This window comes from Rutilus rutilus (genome assembly GCF_951802725.1).
Source record: "Rutilus rutilus genome assembly, chromosome: 14".
Lineage (NCBI taxonomy): Eukaryota > Metazoa > Chordata > Actinopteri > Cypriniformes > Leuciscidae > Rutilus > Rutilus rutilus.
The window spans coordinates 18156740-18178010 of NC_140219.1; the positions used below are offsets into that span (position 1 = coordinate 18156740).

The 21271-nt window shown below is 37.6% G+C and overlaps 3 protein-coding genes across 6 annotated transcripts; 2 read left to right on the forward strand and 1 right to left on the reverse strand.

Moving 5' to 3' along the window:
• Nucleotides 1-307: 307 nt before the first annotated feature.
• Nucleotides 308-13019, forward strand: rab41 (RAB41, member RAS oncogene family). Of its 4 annotated transcripts, none has more exons than XM_084429659.1 (8): nucleotides 308-543; nucleotides 1509-1567; nucleotides 2790-2843; nucleotides 3986-4091; nucleotides 6601-6712; nucleotides 6983-7076; nucleotides 10836-10902; nucleotides 11109-13019. In XM_084429659.1, the coding sequence occupies exons 1-8, from the start codon at nucleotides 465-467 to the stop codon at nucleotides 11171-11173; spliced, it is 636 nt and encodes a 211-aa protein (XP_084285785.1). In that variant the 5' UTR covers nucleotides 308-464; the 3' UTR covers nucleotides 11174-13019. The 4 variants fall into 4 exon arrangements, with proteins under 4 accessions (XP_084285785.1, XP_084285787.1, XP_084285786.1 ...); XM_084429661.1 differs by lacking the exon at nucleotides 6983-7076 and adding an exon at nucleotides 9264-9357 and having other exon boundaries at nucleotides 334-543; XM_084429660.1 differs by lacking the exon at nucleotides 3986-4091 and adding an exon at nucleotides 6053-6158 and having other exon boundaries at nucleotides 334-543.
• A 683-nt stretch (nucleotides 13020-13702) lies between these two features.
• stard14 (START domain containing 14) lies at nucleotides 13703-18633 on the forward strand. The gene is made up of 7 exons (XM_084429407.1): nucleotides 13703-13946; nucleotides 14098-14285; nucleotides 14767-14914; nucleotides 15173-15276; nucleotides 15553-15670; nucleotides 15766-15818; nucleotides 17521-18633. The coding sequence occupies exons 2-7, from the start codon at nucleotides 14100-14102 to the stop codon at nucleotides 17725-17727; spliced, it is 816 nt and encodes a 271-aa protein (XP_084285533.1). The 5' UTR covers nucleotides 13703-13946; nucleotides 14098-14099; the 3' UTR covers nucleotides 17728-18633.
• Nucleotides 18634-18928: 295 nt separating this feature from the next.
• On the reverse strand, nucleotides 18929-20840 carry pdzd11 (PDZ domain containing 11). Its single transcript, XM_084429408.1, has 6 exons — nucleotides 20734-20840; nucleotides 20218-20320; nucleotides 19992-20132; nucleotides 19809-19907; nucleotides 19669-19729; nucleotides 18929-19505 (listed from the first exon to the last, which is right to left on the reverse strand). The coding sequence occupies exons 1-6, from the start codon at nucleotides 20778-20780 to the stop codon at nucleotides 19471-19473; spliced, it is 486 nt and encodes a 161-aa protein (XP_084285534.1). The 5' UTR covers nucleotides 20781-20840; the 3' UTR covers nucleotides 18929-19470.
• Nucleotides 20841-21271: the final 431 nt, after the last annotated feature.

Sequence of the window (21271 nt, forward strand, 5' to 3'; positions counted from 1 at the left end):
TATATATATATGTTACAAAAATGAGTTACATCTTAGCGATGTGAAACATTTTGCGTAAAATTATATTATAAACATACTTGTATGGATTATATGAATAAAAATGTAGCCTATATAAATTCATTGCGCAAGCAATACTAAAAAGGTTCAGATGCTGCTACACAATGGTAAGGTGTGACAGTAGAAATAGAGTGTGTCTCAAAACCTAGTCAGTTGCCTACCAAGACAGCATTTTGGCCATCATAGTCTCTTTCAAACCTAGACGGCATAGGATAGTCTGCTTTTTAGCACTATGTTCTGAAACACAGACACAGCGTGTCCTGCGTTCCCTTCACTGTCCACTAAGAGGCGCTGTCACACTCAGGAATCATCAGCTATTAGCGCTCCGTCACTGGACTGTACAGTGTCCTTCGTCCGCGCACAGAATATAATATTTAGATAGCTGCTGTTTATTATACTCGAAAAATATGTCTACTACGACCGGCGGCGGAGAGTTTGGCAACCCTCTGCGGAAATTTAAGTTGGTTTTCTTGGGCGAGCAAAGCGGTAAGTGTTCAGATATGTGAGACGTGGACGGAGAGAAAACGTTAGACAGGCCAGGTGAAAGGATGCTCCAGAAGGAGAGATGTTACTAAATATACATGCAAATAATGATTTTACAGTTTGGACTGATACGTTTGTCGACACGCACTTAAAATACACTAAATTTACAGAAGACGTGTAGCATGTAGCATTGAACATCCTTGCAGTAACGTTACACGAACTAACCTTATACAAAAGATGTGAGATCCGAATATCAACTCCATTATGCTTTAATTGATAGATTATATGTATTTTCTGTCTTTCCTCTCAGTGTTTATGTATTCTTGAATGTAGACATCGAGGGAAGCCATCAAGTCCTTGTATTAGCATGTTTGTGTTTTCTGTTCCTAGCCACAACAGAGATCTCCCATTTTAAAGGCCTTTTATATGTGATTGCATCCACCATTACTGTTTAACACATAATATGCAATTTATATTATACTAGTACTGGATGTTAATTGTTTTAATCTGTAAAACAATACTGTCTGGTGTGAAAATGGTTGCTAACTGTTAGCAGTTAGCATGTTTCTAGTTGACCGGCTGTGACAATCAAGATCGTGATATTATAAACCACATCAGGGATGTTTAACTGCCACATCATCCACGTCACATCCACGTTCTCGTTTCATAATGGCTGGATTTGACGCTAAAAAGCATTAGTCAGCTGTCGTAAAGGACAGTTTCTGCACGTCTTCGCCTGTATTGATGCAGTGTGTTGCTGTGGAAAGCAGGACGGCGACACCCATGTTGCCAACACAGCGATCAGAGTTCAGAATCATCCTGCGCAGACCAATGCATCCGTTCCCTTGACAGCATCCTTGACGTGATACATTCAAACATGCTATCTATGTAGGGATCACACTAGGTTTTGAGACGCATTCACTGTGAGGCCCTTATTTCTAATGCGTTGTTTTTCTTTTCCTCCACAGTGGGCAAAACTTCACTCATCACCAGGTTTATGTATGACAGCTTCGACAATACCTATCAGGTAACACCCCTGCTGTGATTGTTACAGCCCATGTTATGTTCGTGTGGCAGATGCTTACCATGTTACCTAAAACCAAAGTATTATTGACTCTATGAAAGCTATCATGACGTCGGTTTGGTTACTTCCTTGAAGGAATAGTTCACTCACTAATGAATAGTGATGTCATGTTGATCCAGTACTTTCTTTTTTCCATGGAACACATAAGGAGATACTCCGTAGAATAGTCACACTGCCATTGTCCTTACAACAAAAGCATATGATGGACAAAAGCTGTCTAACTCTGAAGTTACAGTTCAAAATACATTTTTGGCACACTAGCAAAGTTGAAATATGTTTTTTTTTATGTTTTTTTTACCAGCCATAAAATGTGTTTTACATTATTTTTTTATAAACAAGAAATATACTATTCAAGATGTTTTAATATTTTTTAATTATGTCTTTTATACTCACCATGGCAGCATTTATTTGATAAAAAAACCCAATAAAATATTAAAATATTATTATAATTTAAATAACTGTTTTCTATTTTAATATACTTTATAATGTAATTTATTCCTGTGATGGAAAAGCTGCATTTTCAGCGTCTTTACTCCAGCCGTGTCACATGATCCTTCAGAAATCAATCTAATATGCTGATTTGATCCTCAAGAAAAATTTCCTCTCAATAATAATGTTGTGCTGCGTAATATTTGTGTGGAAACCGTGATGCATTTTATTTTTCAGGATTTTAAGTAAAAAAAAAAAAAAAAAAAAAAATTTTTTTGAAACTGAAATATTTTATATTTCTACTCAGACCATAATTTTTTTATTTATTAATACAAGTCCAGTCTCAATAACATTTATTTCACTTAGCAGTGCCCATTTTAACTTGCATTTGGTGTTTGTCGAGTGTTCATTTAGTTCATAGCTCTCAAATCTCGTTCACACGTGTGCATCTGACGCACATTAGACCCAGTGGCTTTTGGTGTCATTGAAATCAAATTTGATATAAAAGTATCTTGTTGGAGAAAGTTTGATTATGCACAAGAGCAAATTAGATTGTCAGTGAACAAGGATCAATGTTATTTTTTTACTTTATGAAAGGAAAAGATCAGTATGAAAATTATGCAAAATATCTAATTTTGTGTTCCACAGAAAATACAGTAAAAATAAATATTCCTTAAATGGTCTGTATTTTACAATGTGATTGTGCACTAAGTTAACTCACTGTTTCTCTCCATAGGCAACTATTGGTATAGACTTTCTGTCAAAAACCATGTACTTGGAAGACCGCACGGTAGGACGGAGATCAACATTTCTAGAATAATTTCCAAGGAGTCTCTGTGTGTCCAAGCCTTTTTTTAAAGCCTGATTTAGTTGATATATTGACTATTAATGTTAGTACTACTAGTGTAATAGATGGTTTTGACACACACTGGCTCAAGTCATTCACACCTTGATGTTTTCTAATATCACCTGTAAGGTCTATAACGCCCTATTCGGACAGGACTAGTTTTCTAAACTACGTTTGAGTTACAATTCTTATCGCCCCACGTCTGTGATTCCATGTACCGATTCGGATGGAACTGAGATCTCTGTGTTTATTACAGAGTTGGGAGTGTGTGTTTTCTAGACATGGGCATTACAGAAGGTCGCCTACTGTGCTACGTATGATGTATATATTTTTTAATGAATTACTTATTGATGTAACTTTAATATATTATTAAAAACTATTTAAATATAGTTCACATGCGTTTATTGAAGTGGCTGTTTATAATAAACCCACATAAGTGAGCAGAGACATCTAGACAAGTATCTTAGAGTACATGACACTGATATTAAAAAGGGGCGGTCTTTACAGTTTTCACGATTTGGCTCTATTTATTTAATAATAATAAAAAATTCGTCAGATAGCATCCATTTTAAAATGAAATGAAAGCATGTGAAAGATTGGTATGCAAACTGTAACTCGGGTAGGTTAAAAAACTAATGAGGAGAAGCATTAGTTGGCTATAATACTATCACAGACATTAGCATTCGGAGAGGATTAGATTTCTCAGTGGACCATTGAGAGTTTGCCAAAAACAGTAGGTAATTTGCCCTGGAATTGTGTGAGAAAATACACAGACATGGCAGATTCTGACAGGATTAAAGTCACAAAGTATGCCTGTGTCTCTCTGACGCATTTCTCTTACGTCCAAATAGGGCTAGTCCACCAGGTGATTTCACTGTCTGTCACAGATTCATCACAGTTATCATTTGCGGAATTCCTTGCGCATGCTTGTAGCTCATCATCACACTTATGTCATTAGTTTGTCATTTATTTTGATTTCACCTTTTTAAGTTTGGTTGTGTCTTTGTCCACCTCACCCCACTCTCTTCCATGGCTGGGTGCTGAATGGGTCCCCCATGCCTGTTGTGCTGCATGGACGGTCATAGATTCGGCTACAGCTGTGGGACACTGCTGGGCAGGAACGCTTCCGTAGCCTCATTCCCAGTTACATCAGAGACTCAGCAGCCGCAGTGGTGGTCTATGATATAGCAAGTATGTAGCTAGTGCTCCTGCTTCACCACATGGTGGGGTCAAGTTGGGTTCTGCTTGAGTAAATGGCACTCATGTAGCTTTATAAGTGTGCTGGTTTATTTGAACGTTTCTGGTAAAGTTAAACAAAGTAAGATGAAAAAGATGAAAACCTGCTTTAACAATGTGAAGGGATAGTTCACCCAAAATTTTTAATTCTGTCATAATTTTCTCACCCTCATGTCATTCCAAACCTGTATAACTTTGAATTAATCTGACATTTCAAATATTGCTGAATCAGAATGTTATACAGTTGAGATAATTTAATCAGATGGTATTCATTGTTCCTAAAACTATATCAAAATCAAATGCAGATAGGGCCTTTTCTGTAGCTGCTTCTGTAGAGTTCTCTTCCACTGCATAATACATTTTCCCTGATATTGGATGTTTGAAGATGTGTTTTTTTAGTATGGCTTTTACACCTGAGCAGAGTTAATTTAGAGTTAGTTTATATTATTTAACTCTTCTGCTGGAAAGCAGTTTTAGATATAATTTTTATAGTATTGGACACAAAATTATTGGTGGTTTTTTTGTCCATACAAAGTGTTGTTTTGGACCCCATTGACTTGTATTATGTGGACAAATACAGTTAAAGGCACAATATGTAACTTTTTTTGCTTTAAAAATAGCAAAAATCACTATATCTATGTTATATATATTTTTTTAGTTGTGTACTTACATTATCCCGACTGTTTCCAACAACTTTCAAACCAGGAGAAATTTGTAATTTAATTCGAAGACACGGACCGTTTCTTTATTTCCGTCTTGTCGCCGTCAATGGCGTCATATCCGCGTTGTCCCTGGTTTCCGCTCGTACTGCCATAGCAACCAGAGCTATGAACCAGAGCCCTTTGATAGTAACCAAGGCAACAAAGACGTGGACAACTGTGTAGTTCGTAATGTCTATCTGCACGCTGTTGTTGTTTCGTTCAAACATTATGGACCATGGCAAGCAGACTTTGGATAAAAAAGGATTAGAATATGATCTGTATGTTATTCTAATGTTGATCTAGCTTACTGCTAGTCTCATACAGACAAACTAACACATACATTTCAACACATTCAAATGCAGTTTAGTGTGATAGTGTAATGTTAGACCAAGTGAAACAGCGCTGCGTTACCTCACAAGTTTAATTTGTCTAATAAACTGACCTGTGAGTTGTAATTCTGCACTTGCGTGTAGTTCGGTAGAATGAAATGTCCATATTCCTTTTATATCCGCGGGACTCGCGTCGCGTGTGGAGCTGATAGCTGTCTCTTAGCAATCCCGAACTGCTTCATATCACAGTCATGATAAAAACATCGATGTATTCAGTCATCCATAAACATTATTAGATCGGTCGGCTTGACGTTGACGACAAGATCCATAATTCTTAGCAAATGTTGCGTCATCAAACTACGCCATTGTTATTGTAAAGAGGTTAGCGACCCCTAGCGGCGAAAAACTTACATACTGTACGTTTAAAGCATTCTTCAAAATACATTATTTTTGTGTTCTGCAAAAGAAAGAAAGGGTGAGTAAAGGGATAGCAAAATTATCTTTATGATTACAATTTGGGCTTTTACAAATATTTTAAAACCATAAAGTGTTGTTTTGCCTGAACTTGTCCAGCAATACTTGTGCATAAGGAGTGCCATTTGCAAAGCATCTTGCAGAAAGCAGCGTCATTCAGAGAGCAGGAATGGAGAAATGCCTTCAGATTCCTAAAACCTTGTGGTTATGATCTATAAGCACAGAAACAAAAAATCGGTAAATTCTGTAGGTGCATTTCTCCTTTTCCTTCATGTTTTGCTTCTTTGATGTTGTCCTTTTTCGTCTAACCCTGCTCCCTTGCTCTATCCTCTCTTTATACTTTTTCTTTTCTCTGTTCTGCCTTTCTCTTTCCCCTGTTTTCTTTGCACACCACGGTTTGCTGGTCCATCAGGTTCGGCTCCAGCTATGGGACACTGCAGGCCAGGAGCGCTTCCGCAGCCTCATTCCCAGCTACATCCGAGACTCCACTATTGCTGTGGTGGTCTATGACATCACCAGTGAGTCTGAGCCTCACTCATTGGGTCAGCAGGGATCTATGCCCTCAGGGCACAGTTAGTTCAGCAGCTGCTTCTAGGTCATGGCAGTTCATCTTAGTACGGTTGCTTGGGAACAATGCTGTTTTTATTATTTCATTCAGATTAAATGAAAAGTAGATTGAACATGCTTCTCTCTTATCTGAGCACACTGAGCATCGAAATTACCTGTGTTTTAACTTAACCGTCCTCTGTTTTGCTGAACTTCATTCTAACAGTCTGCTTGCACACTTTCTTCTAAGAAAGCTTTGAAGTGAATCAAGTGTTTTTTTTGACCGCTGCCAAATTTGAATTTTGCAAATTGATTTTCAATTAATTAATCAATGAAATTAGTTCCTGCAGATCACAAGAGACATTTTTCCTTTGTAATAAGTCCATGCCTAACATTTGTCCTTCTGTTCTTCAGATCTCAACTCCTTCCAGCAAACCTCAAAGTGGATAGATGATGTCAGAACAGAGAGAGGAAGTGATGTCATTATCATGTTGGTTGGCAACAAGACAGACTTGGCTGATAAAAGGTACAGTAGTTTCGAGGAGTTTGATGAACACATCTTTTGTTCATCCCTCAGACTTCACGTTTTAAGCCCTTCACTATGTGTTATTTTTGTGTTCAGTTTTCTCTTTATTAATTTGAGTGTTATGTTGAATAATTTGTGCCATTGTTGCTTTTCTTTTCGGTCATATTTTCTCTTTGTTGATTTTATTTTTGATTTTCCCATTACTACTTTTGTTTTTCATATCCATTCTAATTTGAACTGTGTCCACACCTCAACTATGGATTATGGCAGGCAAGTGTCAGTAGAGGCAGCAGAGAAAAAAGCCCGGGAACTGGGTGTGATGTACATAGAGACCAGCGCCAAAGCTGGTTATAACGTCAAACAGGTGGGTGACACGATACAGCTGTAGTGTAGACCTAAGCGTTCTAACTTATATAACAGAATCTGTGGCATATTGTCGATTTCCACAGAATATTTTTTGGAGACTGTCCTCACATTGTAAAAACAAGCTAAATACAGTAATGCATCCTAGCAGAAAGCTAGCAAAAAAATGTGCAACACCTCAAATCAACATTTAAAATAGGCTAATATTGAGTATGATCGTAAAGGTGCGGAAATTTCGTGAGGAAAAAAGGTCAATTTTCAATAGTGTAGCATTGCATGGAGCCAAGCATCTTCCTATTGGTCAACAGTGTAGCATTGCATGGAGCCAAGCATCTTCCTATTGGTCAACAGTGTAGCATTGCATGGAGCCAAGCATCTTTCTATTGGTCAACACCACAAACTTGCGTGACAATCTTGAACCTGATATAAAATCTACATGGGGTGATTTTTTCACCTTCAGTCGAAACTCAAAATTGTATGGATTCCAGTTTGAAATTACCGAATTTCGAACATGCATTTGTTACATTCCGCATCTGTGGCATTCTTTCAAATTGATTGACTAAAGACAAAGGGAGAGTTCACCCAAAATACTGAAATATCGGTCATAATTTATCGCCCTTGTGTCATTCCAAACATGTATAAACTTTTTTTCTTCTTCCGTGGAACACAAAAGGAGACGTTAAGCAAAATGTCTTTTTACTATAGAGGGTATGCATTGACGTCCCGCCGGAACGCCCCCTCGGCCGGACTGAGTGGCAAAAGAGCCTGCTTAATGACTGGATTTTAATAGGGGAAACTGCGAAAACGGGAATAAAACGAGGGATTATCAGTTTAAACTAAAGGTTGGACTCGATATAGTGTCCTTTACAACTTACCAAGTGATCCATGGATATTGACATGCAATATCGTGTTTCCTGACATTTATATGTGTCTGATTTTGACGCTGGGAAAATACATAAAGCAAATTTGCCTGTGAATGCTTTATATAAATACAATATAGGTAGGTCTAAATCCGGGTGATCACTTATATCAATGTCATATATATCGTCATATCGTCCAGCCCTAAGACTTGTATAGTTTTTAGTCCGTGTTTATTTAAAAACATCCAATGAAGTTGTCAATACAGTATATAACAATACAATATATAGGGGTATGATTTTTACTCCCAAATTCAGCATACTGACACAAAATGATAACTGCAAATCCATGTTTGTCCAGTTGTTTCTATGAATTGCAGCGATCTGTTTGCTTCTCTTTTCGGTAGCTTTCGGCAGCCTGTAAAAATATACCTCAGATTTCTTGTCAAATATATTTCTACAGTCAATCTCAAATCTCTTTCCAGTTGTATGTGTGCTTTGTGTGTTTTTCGCGGCATTTACTCTGAAAGCCAATGCTGCGGCTCAGTCTATCTGCCGCTCAGTGTGCGTAACCGCGTTCACTCCGGCCAACGGTGATGTCACGCGCATACCCTCTATACCAGTGGTTCTCAAACCTGTCCTGGCGTACCCCCAACACTGCACGTTTTCTTTGTCTCCCTAATAAAACACACCTGATTCAACTCATCAGCTCATTCACCCATGTTATAATGAGCTGATGAATTGAATCAGGTGTGTTTGATTAGGGCGACAAAGAAAACGTGCAGTGTTGGGGGTACGCCAGGACAGGTTTGAGAACCACTGCTCTATACCATAGAAGTGGATGGAAAAGAGAAGCTTGGACATTCTTCTATGTAAATCTTTTTGTGTTCTGCAGAACAAAGTAAGTGAAACAAGCTTTGAATGACATGAGGGTGAGTAATTGATGACAGAATCTTCATTTCTGGATGAACTTTTTAAACCAAAAATAAACAAGGGATATTTCAGTGACCAAAGTGCCAATGACATTATCATCACTTCCCTTGATAGGGTGTTTATTTTTTGTTGTAGATTGTCCTCAAGTTACAAATGTGTTCCATGTGAATGGCCCTTTTGTTGAACTGCAGTGCAGTGATCTCTTTTCAAAGTTACGATTTCAGCCATTTCTCAACTCTTCAGCCTGTGTTGGGGTCCTATCAAAACACTAATCCCTCTTTTTTTCCCTATTACTAATGTGAACTTCATGCAGTCTCGGTCTCTGTCTCTTCTTCTTGATGCATTTCTTTTGTCTGTCTGTATTTCTTTCCTTTCCCCTCCCTGCTCCGGTCGAGCAGACAGATTACCACAGAGGAGGGCGAGCAGAGGGCTAAGGAACTGAATGTCATGTTCATTGAAACCAGCGCAAAGACTGGCTACAATGTCAAACAGGTAGAATCACAGAAAAATGAGGACGGCCAAGCCCCACCTTCCCTCCACCTCTTTATCTTCTGCTTTCTTTGGTTTCTATCTTTCCTCGCCTCGCCCATCATTAGCCATTCTTCCCTCGCCTCACATTCACAGGTGTCCTGTGCTATTATGCTGTTCTTTTGTGTGTTTTGTTTGCTTGAAGTGCTCCCCATGTACTGTGTCACAGATGTCCTTTGCATGTTGGCCAAGCATTGCTAGAATGATTTTTCTCTATATGCTGTGTTTAGCACCTATTGTAATTCACAGACTCAATGTAGACATTTCATTGTGCATTGTGCTTTTTAATAGCATATTGTATTGCTTTTAGTTTTCAGAATTAGTGGATCATGGTGCCTTTTTTTTTTTGTCATCGGAAATTACCTCTTTTTTTAACCTCTTTACTCACTGGGAGTTATAATTTCTTTTAAATAGGGGAGACTAGGGCTAGTTGCACATGAGGAAGTTGTCATAAGAGCCACTCTACCGTTCAAAAGTTTGGGGTTTCGAAAGAAATTAATACTTTTATTCAGCAAGAACACATTAAATTTATCAAAACAGGTGACCGTAAAAACGTTTGCAATTTTACAAAAGATTTCAAAATAATTGCTGTTCTTTGAAAACAACGAATCACGGTTTCTACACAAAATATTAAGCAGCACAACTGTTTTCAACATTGATAATACAGAATTTTAAAATCCTTTTTAGTTGGGTACCAGGGCATTGTGGCATTCCTGGGAATGAGAAAGCAGATGCTGCAGCAAAAGAGGCTTCATCTTCAGAGCTAAACAAAAAATGCCCAATTCCACCATCAGACCTCAAACCTATTAGAAACACTATCCTCAATGGGATCAGTGTAATAGAAACAAACTTTACTAAATCAATCCTGTGGTTGGTGGAAACCGTTGTGTCCATTTTTAACATGCCTAAGACTTTTGCACAGTACTGTATATTACTTAATTTTTATAAAAAATAATACGGTTTTGATCATTGTTTTTAAACTTACATTTCAGTGTAATATTTTTGTAATACTGGTTGGGTGAGTAAAAAAAGAAATTCAAAGTTGCATTTTTTTATTGAGTTACATATATTGTGATTTGTTTTACGATTTAATTACAATATCTATTGGCCAAAACAAGAGTTTAAAATGTTTATTCTTTATTTTTGAGGCTTCATGATGTTTGTCCCTTTCATGAGGTTTTGTTGTATATGTGTTTTGCTGTTTAAATGTACTTGAAAAGACTATAATAGCCTATAATATAACTTACTCAATATATATATCAGTATAACAATATGCCCAAAAAAATATTGTCACAAAAGTATGAGTAAAACATGTTTTAACTAACCCAGTCTCCCCTACTAATAAGATAAATATTTTGTATTATATTAAACCTGCATTGATTTATGTACATGTGGCTAAAGCAGAGTTTTAAGTAATGAACTTTATTTTTTTGTTCCTCTAGCTGTTTCGTCGTGTGGCTGCAGCTTTGCCTGGAATGGATAGTACACCAGAGAAAAGCAAAGAGGACAGTATCCTTCACATGCACCTTAAATATGCCATCTCTCACATTAAAATGTCAGTCAGTTTGTCCACAACAGCCTGATAGCAGGAGATCATAAGCATGTCTGCTTGTCTGCCAGCGTTTTCGTCTAACAGAAATGAATGAAAAGTGTGAAGACATGCTTATTCAAATGATCCAGTCTCTCAGTAACTGATCCTTGACGGAAACTTTCAGTGATCGACATCAAACTGGAGAAGCCTCCAGAGCTGCCCGTTACCGAGAGCAGCTGCTCGTGCTAGTAACCACCCTCGTCCCCCCACCAGGCCCTGCGTCCCCCTCACTCCACCCCCTCACACACAAACAGCTTGCCTCTCAGTGGTCACTCGCTCCTCTCACGGCCCCGTGTCATGAGCGGAGAACCTTTTATTCTCTTCGACTCAGTGACTTTTCAGAGTAACCGTGTGGATGTGCTTTTACTCTGTATTAAAATGGATTCCAAAAATGCATATATTATTAACGAAAAAAGTAAAATCACAGCATAGATTAAATGCTAAAACCATTCAGATCCTCGTCTGTTCTGGCTGCATGGCATTATATGGGATTGCAGACTGACTCAAGCTCATATGCTCTTAAGTTTTCACACATCAGTGCCAACATAGTTGTGAAGTTAACATGTTTCAGAGCTGGGGCTGATGTCATCATTTTTAGGCCTTTTTTGCCTTCTTTTTTAATTTCACTGGAGGAAGAACTTCTGGCTGTTACTGATTCATATAATTTTTTTACACTATTATTTTGTTTGTGTTTTTTTGGCAAAAGTTATTTAAAAGAAAGTTACAGAACGAATCTCTTCGATTTTGTCGTGAAATATCACCATGGAAACAATATTCTGTATAATTGGATGCTTCCATGTTAAATATGGTGTTAGGGACCAGATATCATTTTAAAGTTGTTTTGTTTCAGGAAATATACATGTATGGACACAAAAATTAGCAGTTTTGTTTGCGACAAGCCTAATTCTGGACAGGCTAATTTTATACCGAAATCTTTGGAGGGTTGCATGGAAGTAGAATGTATTGAGCTGTGGGGGAAATAAATTGGATTTAACGTTCTTAGAAAAGGGAAAATTGCTATTTAATTTAGTTCAAATTCAAAACCTAAGATATTTAATGACTAGTCACAAAACCTAACGTTAATTGTAAAAACGTGTATGTACTAACACAACTATCGTGACGTCGCTCTGAGCTTGGATATGGAAAGCATCAGCAATTCACACTAATTCTGCTCATTTTCTGTCTTGTTTTTGCTGCGCAAGTGTAGGGACCGCATGCCGTTTAGAGACAGTTTAACACAAAATGCCTTGCTTGTTTGGTTGTCATGGTGCACCAAATCAGGCCACCGTGCTGTGGTTTGCTCGAGCCTATTAACATTGCATAGAGATAATGAGGTTTTGTTCAACAGGACATTTAGATTTCTTCCTTCAACACGGCTATCGCTTAGTGTACAGACACGTCTTGGTATTGCTCGTCGTAAGACTGTTGGTTTCATGTGTTTATTTATTATCTCACTAGTTAGTGATACAATGTGTTGTATGCTTGACGGGAATGGCAGTTAGCAATGTGTGGGAATCAAAGTTTGATGTATAATTTGCATTGCTGCCTGGCTACTGTATCACGAAGACCTAGTCGTGTCACAATCGTGCCACTATTAAAGACTTTCACGTCTCATCTGTAACGCTGGGTTTCAACAGTATAGCTTGAATGGGCTTTTATTTGCTGGAGAGGTATCACCGAGCCCCCCCCAGCACCGTCGCTTTTCCTCTCGTTCAACTGTAAACCGACACATCCTTTCATCATTAAGACTAAAAAAGGGCATCAAGTGTGTTTTAAACATTAACATTTACTATGGTTTGATATGTAGGAAATGAAATAAATAAGAGTGAAAACCCTCCTGAACAGCTCTATCACGTGTCACTCACTGAATACTCAGCTGTGTGCTATTCTGAAGTGTGTTGGTCTGTTTGAAATACGCTGTCTACTAGTGTTTAGCTAAGTTTGTGTGACAAAGTACTATTATTATATGCTGTAAAAAATGGACGGTTAAAGAGACACCAAAATGTATCACATGAATAAAAGATATTTCACCAGATTTGCTGTTTGTCCTGCTTCTGGTTCCTGTATATAGGCCTGTACACAGTGTTGAGTGTTAGAAACAGACTTGATACATCATATAATTACATTACCCAGTCATTATATACAGTAGCCTAACTTTCGTGGATTACTTGATCACACCTATGGCAACAAATTAATATGTAGGCTAATTTACTTAAGGAGACACCAGGCCTTTTAAATGTTCATGTACATATTAAACATGTTTATAATATACAAAATATATATATATATATATATATATATAGTTAATATATAGAATTAATATGACAAATCTTCATAAGTAAAAAAAGTTTAAATTGCAGATAGTGTGTGTTATGTCTGGGATTCTGAGATTATTGTCCTGTGATAAGCTGAGACCAGTCTTCTGTTTATATAATAATATTTATGTATACTTCATTGTAAGCAAAAGGTTAAATAATCTTATTAAAGGGTTTCAGGTTTTTAAACTCTTAAGTTCTCTTTGGTCCACTGTTGGTACCATAGTCCACAACACAAAGAGCAGAAACAGCTATGAAATTCAGTTTCTTATTAATGGCACATTGCACAAGCCTGTTGAATGTTGTTCCTGTGGAGGTGATTAGAAAGGTTTCGGTCGTGAACACAAGGCGGATAATGAATGAATTAACCATGCATATCAATGCAGTAGCAGAGAGAGACCACTGGACCCGCACCCGAATGACCAATCAATATGGGCGGTCCGACACACCCAGTTTGCGCCAGTTTGTCAACAGTTCTCACTTGAGTACATAAACGCCACTGAGTATAAATCAAGATAATGTCAGTGTGCTAAATCACTGTTGTTTAGAGCTGACTGACTAGCTGCGCACCTTGCAGTGTTGTAATACACCTGTTCTAGTCCCGGAAGTGGTGACGCGATTTTTCCACGCGCAAACGGTGACGCCAGGTGAGGACTGGAATTTGTGAGAAAAATCTTGTCGAGCTTGAAATTTTAATCTGTGACTACAATAACACCACGTCATACTTAGCGAGCAGAGCAAAGTTATTGAGCCTCGGTACAAGATCTGTAATTCTCGCTGTGGAAATAATTGTTTCAGTCATGTCTCGCGGTTCGGGAATCATTCCGGATGAATTAATGTTTAATGAGTTCAAAAGACAATGCTTGTCCACCGAGAATTGGCTCAACAAGTATAATAAGAATGACATGGAGGTATGGGTCGAGGGGCCCCCTTTATCTACTTCTACAAGCAACAAAGTGAACTTATCCAAAGTCCACAAAATCAAGGTAAGATGTTTGCCTACATTTAGCCTAACTACTATGATGTGTGTGTACTGTGTATGACAATATTTTGTTTGGATTTGTCTTTAAAAGTTATGGTGTCAATGTTACCTTTTTAAATTAATTGAAACCAGTGGTTTCAAACTTTACAGCAGGGCCTACAACCCAGACCGTTCAGGGGCATAATATTGTTCCTAATAAAAGTCATTATAAAAAGTTATAATATATGTAACCCTTTATAATGACTTTTATTAGGAACATTAATTTTATTACATCATGAAATGCTTAATGGGTCATTGGTTAGACATGATTTAATGGTAGTTATGAAAATGTAGCTACTTTGTTTACACATGGACCCCCAGTAGATCACAATCTCTCTTTTGTTTTTTTGTTTTCTCTATTACATTTCAGTTTAATTTACATGTCCAGTCCTGTGTGTACTGATGCCATAACAACACTAATGCAAATGCATCTGTTTCCAATACAGTGTAGAATGAACATAAAGGATGTATCGGCTGCTACCATGTATGACGTGCTTCATGACAGTCAGTACCGAAAGTCATGGGACCCTACGATGCTTGAGAGTTTTGACATCGCTCGCCTGGCTCCCAATGCTGATGTGGGCTACTATTCCTGTGAGTCATGTCATCTTTTAAATCTCTGTCCATTTTTAAGACCTCTTTCATGTCTTATGGTTACTCTAGTAATTCTTTGGGGCTTTTGTTAGTAGTTCACCTAACAATGTGATTGCTTCAGTGCAGTGGCTTATCACAGTACAGGGCTGAAGATAAGCCTCCTGGGACCATGTTTTTGTGTGTATTTAGGCAGTGAAGTTGCGTTTGTTAATGGGCCTATATGTCATACAAATATTTTTTCCCCTCCTTTATTCACAGGGGTTTGTCCGAAACCATTGAAGAACAGAGATGTGGTGACCCTGCGCTCATGGCAGGCGTCTGAAAATGAGTATGTGATCATTAACTTCTCAGTGAAACATCCGGTACGTCTTTTATTTCCTTGCACCTTCTATTAATGAATGTCTAGATAAAGCAAGAGACCTTGAAATATCAGATTTTCTTAAAGGTAGAATGCAAAGTCAAATGGAATTGCAAAAATAATGACTGTTTTCAAGGTTTCACCCATCCAAATTATTTTAAATATTTTAACATTGAACATTATTCTCATTATTTTATAATAATAAATAATACAATGTATTACTACATCACTACAATAAAAATTGTACAAATACTGTAATAAAGCTTTGCTTTCATTTTAGAATTATCCCCCACGAAAGGGTCTGGTGAGGGCCGTTTCCCTTCTGACGGGTTACCTGTTCAAACCAACAGGGCCCAACAGCTGCACTTTCACATACCTCTCACAGGCTGATCCCAGAGGTATGAACCGATTCACTCCCATCATTCATTTACATTGGAAGACTTTAATTTGTTGCTGTTTTATAACCTTTTTATTTATTTTTTTAATCTTTTAGGGTCTCTTCCAAAGTGGGTTGTCAACAAAGCATCTCAGGTCCTGGCTCCAAAAGTAAGTGAACATGTTTAGTCTCTTACTGCTGTTTCTGTCGTTTATACTCTTTGAGGATGCGAGTATCTTTGTATGTGGGTCTGTGTTTAAGGATTGTGAAATCAGAATTGTTACTATGGTAACCTACTGGAATATCTTGTACTGAAGACGCTCACGCAGCACTTGCTGTGCCAAAGTGAAACTCGTTTATCTTGTTCGGTCGGTAGGCTGCATGACTACAGTCATTCTTTTAATTTTACAGAAGAGCGCATCAATTAGGCTAAATCTCTTCTCTTTATTAATCATTTGTGATTTATGACTGACACAGTTAGACTTTAGTTTTTCGAAACGCCTCTATTAATGCTTCAGCCTTCATCAAGTGTTCAGATTGATATCTAAAGATAACTATGGTGAAGATGTTCTTCTGATTGAGAACAAGTCCGTCTTGTTTTAAATTGTGGCTTTTTTTGCTGTTGGTTTCATAGTTTTGTATGGAATTACAGCATGTGGTAGGGCTGTTTGCAGTGTTACCAGACGGTATCTCTGTCCAAAGGGCACGCTGATAACGTAGTCTATACATCACACTTTGTGTGTTATACACTATTATTGAAAACTGAGGTGTTTGCCTTTCCGCTGATCATTAATCAGGTTTACGATTTGATTAACACTAACACACACACCTACACACACTCTAATGTTTGTGAAAAGTCTCTAATGCTCATCAAGGCTGCATTTATTTGATAATACAGTAAAATTCTAAAATATTACAGTTTAACAAACGGTTATCTATTTTAAGATATTTTTCCATGTAATTCCTGTGATGCAAAGCTGAATTTTCAGCATTATTACTCCAGTTGTCAGTGTCACATGATCCTTTAGAAATCATTCTAATATGTTGATTTGATGCTCAAACATTTCTTAACAATGTTGAAAACGGTTCATATTGTTATTAGTTCATATATATATATATATATATATATACACATATACACATACACACACACACACACACACAGGCGCACACATCTTTGTGGGGACTCTCCATAGACGTAATGGTTTTTATACTGTACAAACTGTATATTCTGTCTCCTTACACTAACCCTACCCCTAAACCTACCCATCACAGAAAACTTTCTGCATTTTTACATTTTCAAAAAAATATAATTTAGTATGTTTATTAACCCATTTCCCTCGTGGGGACCGCTGGCTGGTCCCCACAATGGAGGTGATCTCATGTTTTACTATCCTTGTGGGGACATTTGTTTCCCACAATGTAATATAAACAAAAACACACACACACACACACACACACACGTTTCCATGGTACAACCCTATTACATGTCTAAAAGGAGGATGCTGATGATTTTATTTTGATTATTTGTGTTTAAGTGGTTCGTTTCCTTTCTATTAAGACTGTATGACAAAATAACAAAGCCCATTACCTTTAGTTCAGAAGTCAGAGTTTATAGGCAGTATTGCACGCACACTGATACTTTGTGCTGCCAAAAATTCTGAAGACCCAGAGAGACACCAGAAACACTGTTTATTTATAACTATGCTTGAGCAAAAACACTTGCTGCAATCGGAGTCCTCCTTGCACAGCCTGAAAATGAGGTAAAACTGGATTCCAGTTCATTCATTGGGTTACCCAAGACTGAAAAAAAGTTGTGTAACTTTCGTTGATACTCATGGCACTCCTTCACCTTTTTCTGTCATTCCACAGGTCTTAAGAAGCGTTCATAAAGCCGGTCAGAGCTACCCTGCATGGAAAGCAGCAAATTCTCCAGATCATAAGCCGTGGCTGTACCCCATACAGAGTGAACTGCCCATGATGGATCCAGCACAGCTGTCCATCCAGCGCGGAGACTCGCTCGAGAACGTGGACGAGAGCTCATCCAGGGATGTTCAAGAGAATGAAGACAGCAGCTAAAACGGCTCAAAGAAAAGGTCCAGGTCACAGGATCAGTCTCTTACCCCACTTATAGCTAGTTGACGTCAACATTCCTCCCTCCTGCTCACAGAGTAAGAGTTTACAATCACTGTGCTACACATTCCTTTATTGATGTCTGGGTTTCTTAGGGCATCGCACGTGACATGATGCTTACTTGAACAAGGGAAAATTCTTTATACTATGCAGCTCTACTCAATTTAATTTAAAATCCTTTTGAAGGTGGTTCATTCTTAAATGAGACTTTTTTTTTTCTTTTACCTGTAATTTATTACTAAATGGTTATGATGAAGCTACACCTAAATGATTGTATTGACATGCAGGTGAATAGATTGTTTTTCTTTATGAATATGGTCAAGCATGTTTAATCCTTATTTTAAATCTCCATGGTAGAGGATAGGTTCCTTGCGATGTCATTATTTTTATGTTTGTGTAATTGTGTGTGTGTGCTTTTTCAAAGAGCTGTGTCTGTATTGGCATGTGTGTGAACCATGGGAGAAAACCTGTGTAATGGCCCTGTAATATGACCAAAGCAGTCCAAGACACAGTGGTATTACCTCAAGATTTATTACTTGAAGTGGTATAGTTCATTTGCCTGTAACAGGCAGAGGAAAACCGAAGGAAGAGAAATGAGCTGTTCTGTACTTCTCAAATATGTTTGGCCCTTGAACATGAAAGAAAAACGTGATACCAGTGGATCCATGTAAAGACATTTGCACTATAAATGGCAGTTACCCAGATTTATGACATGATATTTTTCTTTCTGAGGATGGATGGATGGATGTGAAAACTTTTTTGAGAACTTGAATTTCATATATATGAAGTCCTAACTCTTAGGGTAATAAAGTTTTATACTTTTAAAATTGTAAATAAATTATGGTCAAAATATCTTTTGAAGACCAATTCTTTTATTTCATCCAATACGAATGTTGCATTTTGGTAGGTTTACATTTGCATATAAACTGCCTTCTGTTCCATTGAGCTTGTGACACAGTAAAAGGTAAACTTAAATTTTGTGTTATAAAATAATGTAATTCCAAAAATGTATTGAATTTTAATAGGACTTAATATTTATAGTACCACTAGTTGATGCAATGTATTATCATTTAGCCACACTACTTATAACTGTAGTTACCAAATCTGAGAATGTATTCATTTTACACACAGACACACCCCTTTGAGCTTTTTCTCAATACAGGTTTATTTAAAAAAATGAGCATAAAGTATTTGCACCTGAACAGCGCTGTTTTCATTAGCATATTGATTCAAAGACAATTAATAAATCAGTAGCAATGTGTTTGTCAGCAGGACATCAGTTGATGATATTAATAGCAGATCATCATTTATTCATGATGTACCCTTTGCCCTATAACCCTATATAATTATTTAATTCAATAAATAATATTTCTATTTTATATGCATGATATATCCCATAGAATATGCTTAATTTTCCAGAGGAATGGGATGTGAGAAAATGATCTGGAAATTTTACCGGCTGCATTCAAAACGTATGCAGCTAAAAATGACCTAAATGGGTGAGGAAGCTTTGAATCATCAGGCATGTTCTTAAAGTGTTTGAAGACTATTTCTTTGAGCAGTCTTTTAGTCAGAGATAATAGTTAGTGGGAGGAAGATGATGCAGAGAAGATGAAAGTTTGGCTGACACACCAATGCCTCATCAGCCGCGTCACTCACTGCTTCAGTCATGAATGTCATCTCTGCCACCTAGTGTACAGTCCTCTCCTTCTGCCGTTGGTAATCTAGAAAAACAGATGCAGAACACCAATTTATGTCAGGTACTCCAATTGAATCAGATAACTACAGTATCTAAGATTAAAATAAGCGAAACAATATAGACCTAGAATAGAAAGAAAGGAACAACAGGGGCGTCTATCTCAAGGGAAGGATGAATATAATACTCACTGTAAGGGAAGTATCGGACCTTCATCAAAATCTCTCTTGCGGTCTTTAAAATCTCCACAGCCTAGGAGAAATCAAAAACAGATTAGAGGAGGAGATATCAAGCGTGTTTCTGTCTCTTGGACGGACATATCAAGCCTTACCCTTGAATGCTCAATGTCTTGGAAGTCCACATCATTGACAGAAAGCACCTGATCACCCTCTTGTAGTCCTGCCCTATGGGCATCTGAATCTGGCACCACCTGTCAAGACATTTTGAACAAGACAAAGATGATGGAGGGCAGTTCTTTTGGTAAACAAATAAGGTTTTAATTGACACAACTCACCTTTGAAATAAATATACCGAGCTGCGACGCCTTTCCTCCACGAATATTGAAGCCCAGTTGTGCCCCAGGGGGCTTTTTTAAGACTACAGTGCGAGGTAGGAAATGAGTGAGCTCATTGTTATAGTCAGGGTGATGTATCCTCTGATTATTAGGAAGAAAAATATAAATTAGGTAAATATGATCACAAAAGAAAAGATGAAAACATGCATTAATAGTGTTAAAGCACCTCTTGTGGAGGGATCCATGCAGGAGGGCTCTCATAGGATGGAAGAAACACTACTGGCAGTTGATAGTCATCGTATGGTATCTTTTGGTCCATGTTTTTCGAGCTAGAAATTGAAGATGGGAGAAACAACAACAGCGACATGAAGATGTCTATCGTCAGATTGTCCTCGATGTACTTTAGGACTTCGTTCTATTTTTAAAGACTAAATGTAATTCTTTACAAAACTGTGACTATACTGATTACTAAAGCATGAAATGACCAAATATTTATAATTAAAGCAATGTAACTTAAATACACTCTCTACGGTTCTCATTGTACAGTGAGTACAGCAGGCTAGCTTGCTAACACTCAACAATAAACACAAGCTGCGATGCACAATGAGCCATAGCCATGAAAAATGATCAAAACATTGAGTGAATAAACTGACGTTACAAATATGCTCACACTCAAATTAAAGACAAGCATTATATACAGCTGCTTTTGCTCGACAGTTTTATTTTTGCCTGTGTAACTCACCACGAACTCCTCGAGAGAACCATTAGCCCCGCCCTCTTGGAGATCATGTGACCAGCACTTTTTTCCCTTTTCTTCCCCCCCAACAAAAACTATTAAGAGCTAAAGAAAATATTGATGTTGGGACTGTTTCTCGCATTTCATCCTGAGATGTAAATATGGCCTCTGGCATAGGCCATCATCTCTGACAACTGCCTTTTCCTGTCCCGTTTCTCAATTTCAAGAGCATCCTAAGATCATGAATGGCGTGGTCTGAGGCTGCTTATTTTACAGTTTCACAAAATGGACTTTAAGGATATGTTCAGCAGCTTTTTATAAGACATTTAGGTATGTGCCTATTCAGAAATTATCTGCTAAAAATGAACCTAGCCTGAATAAAAATCAATGGAGTAAAAACGTATCAACAAACTCCCATCTGTCCCCTTGTCTGGAGTGGACTGTTTTTGTAGAAACAGACAGTATCAGTGTCTTCAGTTCATCAACTTATATGCGTGTAAGAAATGAGTAATAATTATGGAACATTGGAAATCACCCACACTGT

Coding starts and splice junctions, on each gene's coding strand:
- pdzd11 (XM_084429408.1), bottom strand. CDS start 20,780: ATGATCTCCAAGAGGGCGGGGCTAATGGTTCTCTCGAGGAGTTCGTG. Junction 20,133..20,217: donor CATGGATCCCTCCACAAGAG/GTGCTTTAACAC, acceptor CCTAATAATCAG/AGGATACATCACCCTGACTA. Junction 19,506..19,668: donor GGTCCGATACTTCCCTTACA/GTGAGTATTATA, acceptor CTGTTTTTCTAG/ATTACCAACGGCAGAAGGAG.
- rab41 (XM_084429659.1), top strand. CDS start 465: ATGTCTACTACGACCGGCGGCGGAGAGTTTGGCAACCCTCTGCGGAAA. Junction 6,713..6,982: donor ACAGACTTGGCTGATAAAAG/GTACAGTAGTTT, acceptor GGATTATGGCAG/GCAAGTGTCAGTAGAGGCAG. Junction 10,903..11,108: donor AGAGAAAAGCAAAGAGGACA/GTATCCTTCACA, acceptor GGAAACTTTCAG/TGATCGACATCAAACTGGAG.
- stard14 (XM_084429407.1), top strand. CDS start 14,100: ATGTCTCGCGGTTCGGGAATCATTCCGGATGAATTAATGTTTAATGAG. Junction 14,286..14,766: donor CCAAAGTCCACAAAATCAAG/GTAAGATGTTTG, acceptor TTTCCAATACAG/TGTAGAATGAACATAAAGGA. Junction 15,671..15,765: donor CTCACAGGCTGATCCCAGAG/GTATGAACCGAT, acceptor TTAATCTTTTAG/GGTCTCTTCCAAAGTGGGTT.